Below are 18,028 nucleotides of genomic sequence, written 5' to 3'. Positions count from 1 at the left end.
TTCAATGGTCACAACTCAGGGTCATGCTGACCAAAATGGAAAAGTGCCAAGTACCTCCTGTGCTGAACTGAACTCCAAAGTCCAGTAGTCTGTTTGCTCTCACCAGAGACATTTTTTTTTTTTTTTTTTTTTTGCAACAGCTAACTTGGGACCTTAGAAAATCCAGGCCCTCTTTCTAACACACCGCTACTTCATTTAGAGGACATCTTCACTGCAGAGTCAGGAGATTACCTTCCAATTGCTTATGAAAACATGATGTCAGAATTTTAAACATCTCTATTCTATCTCCAGTGTCCTCTCTCCCCAATAAATCCTTGAAGAAAGAGAAAAAGTGAAATTCCTCTTATGTGTGGGTGACCAGGGAAGGAGACAGCAGTCTTCTGTAAGTAGGGTTAGGAGGTGACCAATGGCCTGGGCTTCACTGAGCCAAGAACACAAAACCCTGGATGTGAGTCACATGCAAACTCCATATTTCATCTTGCCAAACACAAAGGAGCCAGCTAGGTAAACTCTGAGAAGTCCCCCTTTCTGTAGTCAGGTTCCACGTCATCCACAATCCTCTCACAAAGAGAAGCCATGGACTTCCTTTACCAAATTTCCTTTGGTTCAGATTTGCCACTGTAAATAGAAATGTCAGGTCTTACACTTTAACTCAGGTCACCATGTGTGAACTCTGGCTAGAGAATCAGAAAGTAAAACCCAAAGGAAATTTCCCAAAGGAAATTTTATCAGTACCCCAGTCCCTTCCTTTTCATACAACATCCAGAAATGTCAGGAAAAACAAAACAAAGGCAGACTCGTAAAAAAATTAGAAACTCATTCCTTGTATATGAACAGTATCAGGTGTCCAGAAATGATCTGGAGGAGATGGCCATCTTCCTAAGGAGTGAATTTTGCACCAAGAAAGAGGAAATATTGGATGCTTCTGGACTTACCTTCTGTCTCCCTCTCTCCCAAACACCTCAGGCAGCCCCCAAATATGAAACACACACACACACACACACACACACACACACACCTCTGTATGGCTGAGAACTGCATAGAAATCACCAGGCTAAGTTACTCAAAGCCTCTTTCCTCATCAGAGTTGATGCACAATGACAGGAGCCAACAATAGGCCCCAGGCTACTTCACTCGCTTCTGCTGAAAGGAAATTAAATATTTCCAGCAAAATAAAGCTCCTAGAACCAACCTTCATCCACCAAATTAGAAAATGCCAATCTTCACTTCTAACAGGAAGACCTTTCATTTCAAAACTCAGCAGAGGCAGAGCCTTTGCTACATACAGTTCCATCGCATTTTTCTCCTAGTATAAGATCAGAGATGGTCACCCAGGAAATAGCCCTGGACCAGGACCTAGGCCTCAGCCCTGACCCCGTAGAGAACAGGCACCCACCTGAGACAAAGGAATAGGCTGCCAGGATGTTGCTGAGCAGAGCCATCTCCATGTGCTCCGCGATCACGGGCTCAGTGCTGTGGCTGAAGGGGAGCTTCATGCTGCATCCAGCAGAGACTTCCCGGAGATGCTGCAGCTGAATCAACGGGGCCACACTCTTTCTCTTCTCTTCTGTTTAGAAACATAAAGTGAGGGATGAGGTACATTCGGCTTTCTAGGGACTGTGTTCCAAGTAGCTTAGGCTCAAGAACAAAGAGCCATCTCCTCAATGCAGCCAACTTTCCCAGCCAGGGAGCCACAATGACCCAGGGTTTTGTCCTCTTTGTTCAAGCGAGCTTCTTGGTTTTCAAGGATGCAGTAATTCTTTATATCTGTTTTCCCCAGCCTTTCTCCTCTCTCTTCCCCATCTCATTACTTCCCACTTTAGCACATCTCTCTTACCTGTCCGAGTACTCTTTATTGTATTCTCCCTGGTTCACCTTTGAGGAACTGTCCATTGGGTTCAAATCTCCATCACCTTAATCCCTGCACTATAACCCCAAGCCACAGTTTGCTCTACTCCTCTTCTTCCCCTGCTGGAGCCTGCACTGACACTTGTGTACCTTGATCAGTTTGCCTTATCCCTCAGGTCAAAAACTGTGTACCCTTGGCAGTGGGCCAGAGCTGGCTATCCCAGAGCTGCAAAAGTCATTTGAGTTCTAAAATATTCCTGAGAATTTAAGAGCTCAGCCCGCTCCCTGACCCCAACTCCATGATTCCGCCTGTGCCTGTGTTGGGCCATCCACAGACATGCACAGACCATCCACTGACAGAACTTTCCCTCTAGGAGTCAGAACCAGGACAGAGATCTCAGGGTCCAGTGATGCTGCCTCTGGCTTCAGGAGCACATCCCTTCCCCACTATGGTCCTCAGACCCAGCATAGTCATTACCTAGTTCACTAGGCAAACACATCCAGAAAAGCCCCTAAAGATGGAGGGAGAGAAATGGTAAGGACCATGGTACTTGCATTTAAGGCTGCTGTGAGCTGAGGCCAGGGAACTGAGTTACAGGGTGAGCAGAGGAACAGAGAGGCCAGGGAAGAAACTTGGGCTCTCAGTGGATCACAGGGGTCAGTAACTTGGGCCACACTGAAATGGCCTGGAAAGCTGAAATTCCACAGATGGATGGAGTAGGTTACAACAGAAAAGACAACTGTCACTCTGGTAAGTGCCAGCAGGCTTCAGGGAAAAATAAAACAAAACTCAGATCAACAGAAACAACCACAAAAATCTGGGAGCCCCTGAGTGGCAGGATGAAGAATGGGAGCTTCAAGGACTCTGAGAAGGGTCTGGCTACTGTTGAGAGACCTCCTGAGCCCGGGAGGCAGCGTAGGGTCTCCTTCAACAGCCTTCTGAATTCCTAAGAGGTGGTAATCGGATGGTACAGGTGGAGGGTTAGAAATACCAGCCTGAGTTCAGCAGGTGTGAGGTCCCCAGGATCCAGGAAGAGAATGAAGTGACTACACTCTGTCTCCAGGTGCAGTGAGACAAGGCTGTTTCAGATCCAGTCCCTCCTGCCTGTCCCCCCACCCCCACCCCCCAATGGTACATAGTGCAGATATCACCTGTTCATGCCTGGAAGTGTTCAGCAGTCTCCTACCTTGTCTTTGTTTTGCTGATGCCTTCTTCCTGCTCAATCTCACACCCACTCTCACCATGAGTGTCATCTTTCCACAGTACAAATGTGATCACATCATTCCAGAGCACAACTTTCCAACTCATCTCCACTAAGCTTCTTAACATAATATCCACTTCCATAATATCTGACACCGCCTTAGCTCCTAATTTATCTCCTACCCAACTCAGACACATGTAGACACAGAGAAACTAGCTTGCTTAAAGCTCAGAAAATTCCAGGTGATTTTCAATTTCCCATCTGCACCAAGCTTTTTTTTTTAATCTCTCATGTGTTCAATCATATTCTTCCTTTTGCCTAAAATGCCCCTCTTCCCCTCATCTGTCTAGCAAATGTTTCCTTCAAGAGAGAATTCAAACATTCTATGGAAACCTCAAAATCCCACTGATTTTTTGGCAGAAACAGAAAACTTCACATTAAAATTCATCTAAATCTCAAGGAACCCCAAAGAGCCAAAACAATCTTGAAAAATCTTCTTAATAAAACAAAAGAACAAAGTTGAAAGTCTCACTCTTCCTGATTTCAAAATTTATTGCAAAGTACAGTAATCAAAACAGTGTGGGGTTGGTACAAAACAGACATGGAGACCAATGGAACAGAATTGCACAAATAAACCTTTACATGTATGTTCAAATGATTTTCAACAAGAGTACCAAGACCATTCAATGGGGAAAGACCAGGTTTTCAGCAGTGTTAGGAAAACTGGATAGCCATATGCAAAAGAATGAATTTGAACTCTTAACCTCACACCACAATAAAAAAAAATGAACTAAAAATGGATCAAAGAGCTTAATGTAGCAGCTAAAACTTTCATAAAACTCTTTGAAGAAAATAGGGAGGAAGCCATGGAATGATATGATCATATTTGTACTGTGGAAAGATGACGCTCATGGTGAGAGTGGGTGTGAGATTGAGCAAGAAGTGAATTTCAAAATGATTTCTTGGATATGACACCCAAACACAGGCAACAAAAGTAAACATAGGTAAATTGTACTCCATTAAAATTAAAAACTTGTGTGCAGCAAGCTGGGCACAGTGGCTTGGGAGGCTGAGATAGGAGAATTGCAAGTTTGAGGCCAACCTCAGTAATTTAGTGAGAACCTAAGCAACTTAGCAAGATCTTGTCTCAAAATAAAAAAAAAAATTAAAAAGGGCTGGGGGTGTAACTCAGTGGCAAAGTTTCCCCGGATTCAATCCCAGGACAAAAAAATAAAATTAAAAAAAAAAAAAAATTCTGTGCATCAAATGACAAAATAGCATGAAAGGCAACCCATGCTATATATTATATTATATATAATATATAATATATACCCATTATATATTTTTAAAAACTCCTATAACTTTACAACCAAAAAAAACTCTATTAAATAATTGGCAAAGGACTTGAACAGAAAATTTTGCATAAATATATAAATAGTCAATAAGCACATGAAAAGATGTTCAACATTACTAACCATGTAGAGAAATGGTAGGTATAGAGAAATGGAAACTCTTGTATACTTTTGCTGGGAGGGGAGGGGAGTAAAATTGGGTAGCTATTATGGAAAATAAAGTGGTGATTCTTCAAAAAGTTTAAAATAGAATTATCATATAACTCAGTAATTCCATTTCTGTGTATATACCCAAAAGAAATGAAAACAGAGATGTGAATAGAATTTGTAAACAATGTCCAGAGTCGTATTACTCACAATAGCCCAAAGATGGAAGCATTCAAGTGTCCATTTACAGAGGAATAGATAAACCAAATGTGGGGCATACATATAATGCAGTATTCACAGCCTTAAGTGGGAAAGAAAGTCATGCTACATCAGAGATGAACTTTGAAAACATTATGCTGAGTGAAATAAGCCAGTCACAAAAAGAAAAGTACTTCATGATTCCACACATATGAGTAATCTGCAGTAGCCAAATTCATAAGGATAGAAAGTGAAATAGTGGTTGTCAGGGAGCAGGGGAAGTGGGCAAAAAGAGTTATTATTATGGGGGTACAGGGTACAAAGTGAAAAAAGTTCTAGAGCCAGGAATGGTGGTGCATACCTGTAATCCCAACAACTCCAAAGGCTGAGGCAGGAGGATCATAAGTTCAAGACCAGCCTCAACAATTTAATAAAGCCCTAAGCAACTTAGCAAGATCCTCTCTCAAAATAAAAAAAATATTTTTTATTTTAAGTAAAGCACCCCTGGGTTCAATCCCAATACCAAGAAGAAGAAGAATGGGGAAAAACAAAGAGTTGGAGTGGTGGTGATGGTTGTAAAATAATCTGAATAAACTTACTTCACTGAACTATACACATAAAAGCAAGGTAAGATGGCAAATTTTATATAAATCCTCTCACAATTTTAAATTAGTAATTATTAATAATTAATAATTTTAACTTAATAATTATTAATAATTACTATAATAAGGTGTTAGGTATGACAGTGAATTTTGAAGATTACTTCTTGTAGTGAATCCTACAGTCAAGTTTTGGTTTCCAGTTAATAGGAATGACAGCAGAATTATTTTTTAGTGGTATTAAAGTTGAAGTACATAAAATTCTAACTCACATCACATTATGAATATGGTTTCATTCTAAGTAAAAATCTTACATTAAGAAATTGGGTAGTAAGTAAGAGTAACCCATCACTTTTATAGATTAGCCGAAAAAAAAAAAATCATATTAATAGGTGGAAAAACGTATTTGTGTAAAATGTACTACAAATTCATGATCCAAAAAAGGTCTACCACAATGAAGCTCTCTCTGAGCTCCCTAAATGCCTCTCTTTGGCTATCAAGTATCCAAATATTCTTCTCCTATCGTATCTATAATAGTACAATTGGAACTGCCAATTGACATGTTTGTCACTTAAGCTGAAGAGGTGACACATACCAAGTACCTAATATGATGCCTGATGAAAAGAGGGTCTCAAGAAATGCTGGCTGGCAGGACGAAAGGACAGATGAATAAAAAGAGCAGTTAGGCACGAGGTCTGTATGCCTAAATCTTTGAGGGCAGGTCTGACAGATCTGATTCTGTGTGGGCCACCAAGCAGCACTCTCAGGACTATGAGAGGACCACATGTAAGCTAGACCCTCACTGTGGTGCACAGAGTTTCCCCCCAAGTCTCCAAGCCTCAGATACCAATGTAGAGAGTTGCAGGAACCAGGGGCAAGAGGAAGAGGGGCCACAAAGGCAGATCAAGGCTAAGGAAAGACCACTTCAGGATGACCCATCCTAAAGGGCAGCCTCCTTGGAAGAGCCACCATGGTCCACATGGTTCAAGACAGCCGAAAGCAGAAGTCAGCACCTCTTTTCCATAAAGGGCTGAGGGCAACTAGTTAGGCTTTGAAGGTCCTTGAAGTCTCTGTCACAATTACTCAATTTTGCCAAGCAGTAGAGAAGCAATGATGTCAATGAATGAGTGTGACTATCCAATAAAACCTTATTTACAAAATAGACAGTGGTCTCATTTTGGCCCACAGCATAATTTGCAGATGCCTGGCCTGGATTCTTACTGCTCAAAATATGATCCAAGGATCAGCAGTATCCATGTTACTTGGTCATTTGTTCAATCTGCATAATCCTGGGCAGCATCCCAGACTCACTGGATCAAAAATCTCCTAAGAGGCCCAGGAGAGTTTGGGAAGTACTGCTCTATAAGACCTTTGTGACCCCTTCAGCCTGAGCACTATGATGCCACACAGTAGCAGAAATCCCAGCGAGTTTCACTTAGTGCCTTCTTTATCATTCTCATCAGAGATGGGAGGGCTTGTCCTTACTAACCTGGCATATAGCTCAGCTCTCAGCATTTACAGAGTACCCTAGTGAGACCAGGAGCCAGAGGAAAGGACACGCAGCAGAGGGCAGTTTTAAGGGCAGCTGCGTATGAGACAGGTTTGTGGTGCTACAGAAGTGATGAACCCTAGAGCCAAATTCTACTCCCAAATCCTTCTCTCTGAGCCCTCCCTCAATAGAGAGGGACCTGCTCCAGGTAGCTCTAGACACTTCCCGTTGGCAATTTACCCTGTAATTAAAACATCTCTGCATCTCCTACCAACATAAAGGTAAGGAGCGCGAAGCACACACATACTGCCAAGTCCAACGTTATCCTCAGTTCCTCCAGGAAGCTTCTGGTCACTGGTTGGCTCTAGAACAGTAGTTCTCAACTCTGGGGCTGTTTTGCCTCCCAGAGGACATTTGACAGTACCTGGAGATCTTTTAGGTTGTCACAGCTACTGTGTGTCTGAGTGGGAGATTGATCCACAGAATAGGAGTTAGGGATGCTACTAAATATCCCACAATACACAGAACAGGCCCCTGATCCAAAGCGTTCATAGCACCAATGATGAGAAACCTGCTCTAGAAGAAATATCCCTACTTTACTGACCAGCCTAAGTAATTTTCAGGGCTTATGTTTCTTATGTGCATCACCAACACAGTGAAAAGGGTGGCCAACAGGGGCTGCTTAGCAACTCCTACTGCCTGGACCAGAGTAGTACAGCTCCAAACTCTGGATCAGCAATGTTCCCAGTGACCAAAAGTGAGCAGGCTCTGGGTCACAATAGCAAAGTCCTCCAAAGAATGCATCATCAACCAACACTGGCTCATTTTATTTGTTTATTTTTGTGTGGTGCTGAGGATCGAACCCAGTGCCTCATGCATGCTAGGTAAGCGCTCTACCACTGAGCTACAGCCCCAGCCCAACACTGGCTCATTAATTAAACTGGAAGGCCACCTGGCACAAGATCTGATTAGGTCCTCCTCAGGACATGTCAATGCTGGGGACTATGTTGGCAGGAGTAGAATTATAACTAAGCCATATATTTTCAAAGCGAAGGCTTTCTCCCAGTAATAACCCATTGTATTATTCCCACACCATTCTAGAGAAAAAAAAAACATTTCTAATGAACACTCTAGGAACCAGCATCACAGTGCACTCTCTAGACAGCAGCGACCAAGACTTACCTTATTCTACAACAGGTTTCCTTCATCCATGGCCCAAAGCTTCTTCACCTCCTTACTGATGAACTGCAGCACAATTGAAAGAAACAGCTTCTTTCTATCACTTACATCCAAGAATCTTATCTTCCTGACCACATGCTGCTCTCTTGATGAAGATGCAATAAACTTTGTCTTGTAAACACTTCCCCTTAGATTGAATGGCTAATTGGATGCATGGTGTGTTGTTCTTACTGGCTTTCATTTTAAAGGTAACCTCATTCCCATTGCTGCAGATTTATATTCTCTGCAGCCTTGAGTCCACCCGTCTATACTGAATGTAATGTCTAAATGGCCAAGTATAAAATGAAATGTACCTGGAGACAGTATATTTCATCTTATGTTTCAGTAGCAGCAGTGAGCATCCCCTGGTGTGTGAGCCCCATGCAGGTGACTATCTCACTACATAGCACTCAGTGGGTAGTAATCTCATTATTGCTTTAACTACCAGGGGAATGATGTGCTGTCAGGAACAAAGAAGTACCTGGTAGGAGCAGATCATCCCTGTTGATGTTAGTTTCAGCCAGTAAAGGATCTAAATGTGGATGGTACCAGTTGACTTCTCAGACTCTGTAAGAAAAAAGAGGTGACACAAAGCCATCACATATCTAGAAGATCACATCATACTGTAAACCAGCTGTTGACATGAACCCAAGAGAGAAGTTTTGGTGGTGTGTGTCTTAATCCCTGGAGAGATGGGCAGCATTTCCTCAAAGGAGAAAGGCCATTGCCAAAGTTTAATCTGGAATGTGGATTAGACGCCCAGGGAAGCCAACCTCCCAAGGTCACTGCAGAAAGGAAACAAGAGGTAGAAGATCAAAGACATGTGCTTCCTCTTCCCTCTCATCAGCCAAAAGCCATTCAACAGCTAAAGAAGAATGCTTCTGGCCCTTCATCAGCAAAATCTGGAGGTTGATCTCTCTGGAACAGGAAGGGAGGGAATTTGGTTCCCAAACAGAATGCCCAGGTGAACCATGAAATGCAGACCCCTGCAGCTCTGTGAGTACTGGAAACCTATAAATGCTGATGTGTGTATTCCCACAGCCCGTTGCTTCTATCCTGAAGGCCTCCATTCAGTCCAGCTTGGGAAGCTTCTTTTTGTCACCAGCTTCATTTAGGAGTGTGTAGGGGGAATGAATCAGTCACAGAGCTCAGGAGCATGAACACTCCCTGCTCCACTTACACAACATATTCATCACCACCACATTCTACCAGCTTTGGCAGCATCTGACTCCTGCCTGTTTATGTCTCTTCAGATACTAATCTCAGCTGCTTGGGCTCCACCGAGAATTTGTCGTGCCCTCCTAAGGCAAGAAATTAAAAGCAAGCAAGAAACGGAAACTGGAGGCAGAAGATTGGTAGTTCTTTACAACTCATGCACCTAAGTGCAGAAGCAGGCTCTGAGGGCCTTGACATGTGATTCTTCACTGATGAAAACCATCAAGGGCAGTCACTGAGAGTCTGAGGGCAAAGACTCCAAAGGAAAAACAGCTCCCACATACAGGCTGGGGAGGGGATACACATGACCCCAGAGAAATGGCTGAGCAGAAAGAAACTCCAATTTTCTCTCTAGTACTGATAAGCACCTGAAGATGATATATCCACCATGGTAGCCTGCCAGTCACTGGGGCTTCCTTTGTTCCCACAATTTGTCCTTCGACGCACCACAGCACATCAATTCCAGGGACATATTCTGGACCCTGACATCACCTAGAAAGGTTTTTAGCTCTGAGGCTGGAGCTGGGAACCCTTTAAGGGCAGGGACCATGTCTTAATTTCTCTCTGCTCCCAGAGCTTCCCACAGTAACTGTGCTGAGCTAATGCTCAGTGAAGGCTGGATGAATGACTCACACTCAGAAATCCCACTTTTCAATCAGCACCTTTATCCTTCTTCTCCACGCGCTGAATCAAGGTCAGTGCTCTGCAACTTCTCCGAAGTTTCTTCTTTATGCTCATCCAGTTTATCATCCTCATCTTGGGCTCACCTGTCGTCCACACAGCCTGGCTACTCAACTGTACTATGCTCTGTACTCGCCAGGACCCTTCTGCTGCCCTCCCTACCTACAAGGTCTAATTCGCAAACCACTCCAGTCCTCACCTGCCTGCTCTCCTGCCTACCACCTAGGTGCTTCTGAAAAAAAATCATTTGTCCTTGTATCACAGCAAAGGTTGAGATTATGAAATCCACCATTCAAAGGCCTGGATGTTGCTAAGACAACCTACATGTATTCCTGAATCTCACTTTCAGTGTTCCCATTCCCCAGAGAAAAAGGTCCAAATGCCTCCTCTTTTTGCAAACTCATTTCTCCATCCTCCCCTCTCTCCGTCTTCCAAGCATATATACAACATATGTACATATGTGAGTACACACATGTATACATGTGTATGTGTATTTGTATGGGTGTATGCATATTTTTCACTCTCAAATACTTTCTTGTTCTTTCCCAGTCACTCTCTCAATCTTTCAATCTGACATTATCTACTATAAACTCATTTAATTGCCTCCACCCTTACATAATCTTCCCTTTGTTCACCTCCCCTATAGTTCCTTGTCACTCACTCTCCTTCCCTTCAAAGCCAAACATCTAGAAAAGCCAAACATGTAGAAACTCACACTTCTTCATTTCATTGCTTCTATCATTCAGTTCTCGGCCTGCAAAAGTTGGCTTCATAACCAGCCTATCTACCAAAGTATCATTGATAAAGTGGCCGTAGTAAAGGAATCAAGGCTATACCTCTAACGACTGCTCCAGGATGGAGACCATGACCTCCTGCTGTGTGGGATCTTGTGTCTCATCCTTCCCCATTCATGGTGGCTAGCACAGTACCTGGCACATAACTGCTTTGAAAGAAATTGTATCACATGATGGGAGTCAAAATATGTGGGGTTTATACTGCCAGAAACAGGCTTTAAAACAGAACCAACAGTTTCTGAACCATCAGTGGCATTTTTATAAGACACCAACAAGACCTTTGTCTTGATTCGAGCCTAACAGCTGAATTACAGAACCAGGGTTTGGACCTACTTTGGCCCAGACAAAACACACATGAAGATCACAGACCATGGGAGTCCCAATGCCTGGAAACTTCACAAAGGATTGGGCAGAGGTCAGTATTAGGAATAAGTCACCCAATGTTAGGAATGGCTCGCCTACCCTATCATGCCTTTTATCCTGCAGATAGATACCATCATATCCAAGGCCAACACTGCTTGTAAATAAATATTTACTAAGCCCTACTGAAAACCGTTTATTTATCTCTGATATGAAGATGCTGGTATAAGGATGCTGATTCATAATGGGGATTCAGGGGAGCATGGGAGGAATAGGGGAACTTTAGATAGGGCAAAGGGGAGGGAGAGGAAGGGAGGAGGCATGGGGGTAGGAAAGATGGTGGAATGAATTAGACATCATCACCCTAATAACATGTATGAACACACACACTCACAAAAAAAAAAAGCTATGCTAGAACATCTGAGAGTTCAAAAAAAAAAAAAGAAAGAAAAAACACATTTGTTTAGATGCTACCAACAGATTTAGAATATCCTTTGAATGAATCTAGAAGAGAATAAATGTGACCAGCAATAGAGATTTGCAATCTAGCTACATACAATGGAAACAAAATAAAACATAAAAGCAATGTAAGTTAACTTATATAGGGAAGGTTTGGAAAGAGTAATGAAATACAATAATGAGTAGCAATGGGAAAAATCCATAAAGACTCCATAGAGAGGTTAACTAGTCCAGGTAAAGAATAATGAGCACCAAAAACCAAGGGTATAGAGTAACTAAAGAAGCTAGCAACCCAGAAAGTAAACCCAACAGTTACAGATAAGCCAAAAGATACCCAACAAATACCTGCTCTCTTTAGCCAAAAGACCAGGAAAGGAGCAGTCTAACATGACAGGAAGCTTTTAGACAACTACTTTGCTCTAGCCAAACACCACAGGAAAAAAAAACTGTGACAACACCCACACCAGCAAAGTCTGAGTGAGGAGTCTAGACTTCTACCCTTAAGAAACTATATAAAAAGAATCCCCCACATCTCTGCCATATTGATGTCAGAGAAGACCAAGTTGGGAGATGAGCCTTTCATCCACGACAGTTGTTAATGAGCCACCCTTGCTGGTAGTACCAATGGAGACCAGATGGAAAGCTCAGACCCCCATCCTGTCTTTGTCCATTTTGTGTACCTATAACAGAATACCACAGATCATCTAATTTATAATGAATAAATTTAGTTGTCTCACAGTTCTTGATGCTAAAAAGAGCAATATCAAGGTGCCAGCATCTGGTGAGGGACTTTCTGCTGTTTTCATCCCATGGCAGAAGCCAAAAGGGCAAGAGAGGGTGAGAGTGAGAGCAAGGGGCAGACTAAACTTGCTCTTATAGCAAGTCCACTCACTCAGGTACTAACCCATTCATGCAGTAACAACCATCCATTCATGAGGGCGGAGCCCTCACAACCTAATCACCTCTTATTAAGCCCTATCTCCCAAAATTGCTGCATTGGGGAATCAAGTTTCCAATACACAGACATTGGAGTACACATTTAAACCACAGTACACCCCAACTCAGAAATAACTAGGTGCCCCTCCCCTTCCTGGGTATCAGAGGAGGCCTTGTGGAGACTCAGTATTCTCATCACCATCAGTGTGGTCACAAGCCCCACATCAGAGGAGACCACTAGGATACAGAATTCCTATCCTCATCAAGCAATAATAAGGAGCCACTTAATAGAAGCCAACACCAAGACAACAGAAGATAAAATTATCTGACAAAGATTTTTAAATGCCCATTAATAAAAATGCTTCACTGATCAATTGTGAAGATCTTTGAAACAGATGAAAAAAAAATTGAAAGCCTCAACAAAGAAAGAAAAAGTCTCAGACAAGAAATAGAAGATATAAAGAAAAAATAAAATTATAGAATTGAAAATATAGTAACCAAAATAAAACACTCAGTAGACAAACTCCATGGCATAATGGAGAAGTCAGAGAAGAGAATCAGTGATCTGAAAGACAACATTACTCAATTGAGCAATGGAGAGAAAACAGACTAGGAAAAAAAATTAACAAAATCTTAGAGACCTACAGAATCAGGACAAAAGATCTGAAATTTGTGTTATCAGTTTTCTAAATTGTATTGAACAGTCAAAGAAAAACTTTGATGCTCCTGATATGATTCTAAATGAATATAAAGAAAATACCTAAGATAATATAAGTTATAAATGGAGGAGGGCAGAGAGACATAGATGGGGTAAGGTTTCTCATATTTCACTCAGACTGGTGAAATGACACCAGAAGACTGTGCTACACACATATATTGAAATACCTAGAGCAACCACCAAGAAAACTAGACAAAGACACACATTGGAAATCACTATAGATAAATAAAAAAGAAATTCTAAAACAAATGTTAAGTGATACAGGTAAGAAAAGATGGAAAAGAGAAAACAGAGAAAGACTAAAACCAAAACTAAAAAAAAAAAATCCCACAGAGGAAAAAAAGAAAATGACAAACTTAAGCCTGAATAAATAATAATTACATTAAATGTAAATGATCTAAATATACCAATTAAAGATAACTATTGGCAAAGTAGATCAAAAAACATGACCCAACTATACGTAATCTTTAAGGAACTAACTTCAAATATAATAATATGGGCAAAATGAAAATGTTATATTATGTAAAAATTAATAACAGATAAAATAGATGTCATAACAGAAAACTACTAGATTCAATTCATAAACCTCTAGCAAGACTGACAAAAACAGGAATAAAAACAAAATTACCAATAACAGGAATAAAACAGGGACATCACTTATAGACCCTGAAGATATCAAAAGGATAAAAAAGAAATACAAGAAAAACTCTACACACTATATTTGATAATTTAAACAAAATGAACCAGTTCCTTAAGAAACACACTACCACAATTTACCCATGATGGCAGAGATAATTTAAATAGCACTTTAACTGTTAAGTAATAAACATAATTTGAAACTTAAAAATTTACCATTTTCCCCCCTCCAAAAAAAAAAAAAAATCTCCAGACCTGGATCATTTCACTGGAAAATTTTATCAAATGCTTAAAGACTTAATACAAATACTACACAATGTCTTCCAGAAAATCAAAGAGAAGGGAATACTTACCCATTCATTTCATGAAGCTGGTATGACCCTGATACTAATCCCAGGCAAGGATAGTACACAAACGGGCTGGGGTGAAGCTCAGTGCTTATCTAGCATGTATAAGGCCCCAATACAGCAACAAAACAAAACAAAAAACAGAAGACTTAAAATCCTCAAGAATATAGATATAAAAAGTTCTTAGACAGGTGCAGTGGCACATACCAGTAATCCCAGCAGCTCAGGAGGCCCAGGCAGGAGGACCACAAGTTCAAAGCCAGCCTCAGCAAATTAGCAAGGCCCTTAGCCATTTAGTGAGACCCTGAATCTAAATAAAATATTTTTTAAAAGGCTGGGGATGTGGTTCAGTGGTTAAGCACCCCTAAGTTCAATACTTGGTACCAAAAAAAAAAAATCATTAACATAGGATCAGCAAATAGACTTCAATAATCAATAAAAAATTATTTTTTTTCTTCTGACATTTTAGAAGATGACTATGTGAGCCTTATTCTCTGGATGCAAGACTTGTTCAGTATTCAAAAATAAGTTGATATAATTTGTCATATTAATAAGACTAAAGAAGAAAAATCATAGTAACTGATGTTCACAGTTTTGGAGACTGAAATTCCAAACAGCATGGCACCAACCCTGGCAAAGGCCTCCTTGGCTGCACCACCTCATGGTAGATGGCACAAGAAAGACTGGGCAATGTGCAAGAGGGAGAGTTCACGTGGGCAGACAGGAAGACAAGAAGCCAAAGGGCAGCTGGGGACAAACTGAAGTCCCAAGAGAACCATGTGAATCCTTTCCAAGGGCCCACCCCCAATGACCCAAGGCCTTCCCATGAATCCCCACCTCTTCAAGGTTCCATGACCTCCCACATCGCCACACTGAAGACCAAGCCTCCACCACACGAACCCTTGGGGACAAACCACATCCAAGCCAAAGCAATTCTTAATACAGGGTAATTATAATTTTTATGTGCCAGTGTTATGTGATTGCACTTAGAACCGCATTTTCTCATCATTTTATATCTGAACAGATAGAAACACAAGCTGGGGCTCATGCCACATGGACTTTGCCAAGAGTGCTTACTTTTTCCAAATGAGCAGCATATCCAAAAAAATGTAAAAAGCAGCCCTGTCCTAAAGTTTCATTGTACAAAGCAAATGTTGAGTTTCCACAGCTGCTGGCTTCAGCCTACCCAGAGGGATGGTTTTAGTGAAATATTAATCTCTGAGAAAGCCACACAGGGATAAGATTGCACCGTAATTCAAGCAGCATGTGCAAAATTTATTTAGTGTTTGGCTGGGAATGATTTTAATTATGTGAAGTTTTCAGAATAAGAAGAAAGTGATTGAAGCTGTTTGAATAAATCAGTGGTGGAGGCCCTGGATGCTCCCAGCCCTCACTCCAGTTTTAGTTCATTTCTGAAGTCCCCAAACCATAAATTCAAAGGAAGCTCCCATGGAACTGAATGCTGACACTGTCGAAATCAAACTACAACTAGCAGCCAAAACAACCAACATGGGAGACACCAATACCAGCAACCCAAAGACTTCCAGTGTGCATGCAGGTCAAGTGTCCAGTCATGGGTCTCTACAACCAGGATATGACAGAGGGATGAGAATCCAGAGAGATGAGAATCCAAAGGAATGTTCAAAACCTGAAAGGCAGGATGCAAGATGCATTCATCCAAGGACCCAAAGAATGGAAGGTATAGGGAGTGTTGAACCCCTGCAGGACACCTCACACTTCCCAGGAGCCACTGGTGGGTGTGAGGAGAGGGCCAAGGCTCAACCCTGAGAACAAGACAGGAACTGGGCACTAGGCCTTGCAGACAGAAGAGTTGAGCCAACCCTATGGGACTTGAAAATGATCAATGACCACAAGTTACAAAGTGTCCCCTAGGTTGATGAAGCAGATAGTTAACCCAGGAAGTTATTTTAAAGACAAGCTTCCAGCCTCTGGGGTCTGTCCATGGACATTAGGGACATAATACCAGCCTGGGGGAAGGAGTTTCTGTCCCCAGAAGGCCTACATAAGGCGGAACCTCAGAAAAGGAACATGTCTCCAAAAACAATCAAAAACTGGTCCTGTGAGTGGACCACATGGATTTAAGATAGGCAGCAAGGTCCTGCAATCAGCCCTCAGTGGGCTCATTAGGACTGATGTCCTAAGATCTATGCCCATGACAGGGGACCCACTGAAGTATTTACTGCCTCAAGTCAATAAGCCTGGGCACTAAGGGGGGCTGGACCTACTGGGAAAGGTGGGGAGAAAAGACCTATGAATGGAACTTTGAGAGCACCATGCAAGTGTCTGTTGGAGAACAAAGAAACCATGGTGGAGACTGGCAGGCAATAACTGCATGAAGTGGAAGACCATCACAACATTTTTACTACACTGAATGCGAAAAGAATTACAGTCACCCCAAATATGAGCCTGAATAATCCTGACCAAGCCCCCCATGACATTTCCCTCTAGAATTGCACAGTAGAGCAGGACATGATGGCAGATATATGGATCCTTAATTTAGGACATTCAAAAAGATGTCCCACCAGATGCCATTTTATCCCTAACCATCATCCTTGAGCAAAGGCGTCAGTCTGCTCTCCTGGGCCTTCTAGGTCCAGTATACCTGAGGCTCCTGCAGATGTGGAGAACTCACAGAAAAAAAAATGCTCAATAAAGAAAATGAAAATGGAAACAAGAAACATTCCTGGTCATCTGATTCTTTTCTATGCAGTACCAAAAGTGACTTGTAAGGCCATTACCATAACGAAAGCCAGAGCATAAGCCCAGGAGTAACTAGGAAGTCAACAGGGGGCTCAAAAAGATGGACTACAGGGAGTCTGGAAGCCCAGACAGCTCCCCCTCCACGGGAGCTGGAGGAAAGGGATGACTAGGCAGGGGCTGTGCTAACCTCCCTGGCAGGAGGGAACTGTGTGGATTCTTGGGTAGACATGCAGCTTGCACCTGAGACCTTCCTGATCCTTCCTCACCAGAGGGAGTTATACCCACAGCCCCTCAGGACCTGATCTGTGCCAATTTCAAGTCAATTCAGACCTGACAAGCTGCTGAGCACCTGGGAAGTGGTGAAAAGCCCTGAGCTAGACAGACAGATTCATCCCATGGCAACAGGCAGGCCATTCCAAACCAGCCCGGCCAAATGTCCCACTTGAGACCACAACTGTCTTATAGCTTTCTCCAATACAATGAGATCCACCTATTTCTTTCAAAGGTTCTGCAAACATTAGACTCAAATTACACTTCAAAAATATTTGGAAACTGTAAATAGATACACTCAAGTATGATATACCAAATGTGCATAATAAAGGGCTGGAGTAGCTTAGTATTAGAGTGTGCAGTTAGAATGCACAGTGCTCTTGGTTCAATCCCCAGCCACAGAAAAGAAACAAATGAACAAACACACAAACAAAATGTGAACAATTATAGATTCCATTGATTTACAAGCCTCAGGTGAATATGCTTACGCCCACTTCAGAATCGAGGTGCTTCTGCCAAAACCATGAATACGTTTGAACACATATAGACATGTCATTAATTAGGAAATCCATAATTCCAAAATGTCTTTTAACAATGTAGATCCATGCAAGCCTTTTCATGCTGTAAAACTGTACAAGCAAGAACCCTGGCTTCCAGGTGTCACGTTCAGTTAAAATGTCTGGCAATGCCCAGTGACTTCCACTGAGTGCACAGTCTTATAAAGACATAATGGTAAACCATATTGTAATAAGTGACCACATAATTGGCTACATCATTATAAATATGATTGGTAGGTTCAATGCCTGTTGTAATCTGCTTGGCAGACCTTTACAAAGCT

The 18,028-nt window shown here is 41.9% G+C and overlaps 1 protein-coding gene across 5 annotated transcripts in view; it reads right to left on the bottom strand.

Annotated features, from left to right (window-relative positions):
• Positions 1-18,028, bottom strand: part of Eva1a (eva-1 homolog A, regulator of programmed cell death) — a 60,621-nt gene that overhangs the window by 27,130 nt on the left and 15,463 nt on the right. For 3 of the 5 annotated variants that reach the window (XM_046432314.2, XM_046432313.2, XM_046432315.2), the window contains exons 2-4: positions 8,535-8,620; positions 8,018-8,080; positions 1,397-1,567 (exon numbers count right to left, since the gene is read on the bottom strand). In XM_046432314.2, coding sequence (XP_046288270.1) covers positions 1,397-1,496 — 100 coding nt within the window. In that variant the 5' untranslated portion in view covers positions 1,497-1,567; positions 8,018-8,080; positions 8,535-8,620. Of the gene's footprint in view, positions 1-1,396; positions 1,568-1,837; positions 2,141-8,017; positions 8,081-8,534; positions 8,621-18,028 lie in introns of those variants that run through there. The other 2 variants (XM_046432316.2, XM_046432312.2) reach the window with 2 other exon arrangements.

The sequence above is a fragment of the Marmota monax genome, unplaced genomic scaffold (assembly GCF_021218885.2).
Source record: "Marmota monax isolate L192 unplaced genomic scaffold, Marmota_monax_Labrador192_F-V1.1 WCK01_AAM20220418_F8-fsc00106, whole genome shotgun sequence".
Classification (NCBI taxonomy): domain Eukaryota; kingdom Metazoa; phylum Chordata; class Mammalia; order Rodentia; family Sciuridae; genus Marmota; species Marmota monax.
Note: the sequence above shows the minus strand (reverse complement) of the source record. Positions and strands in the feature narration are given on the sequence as shown.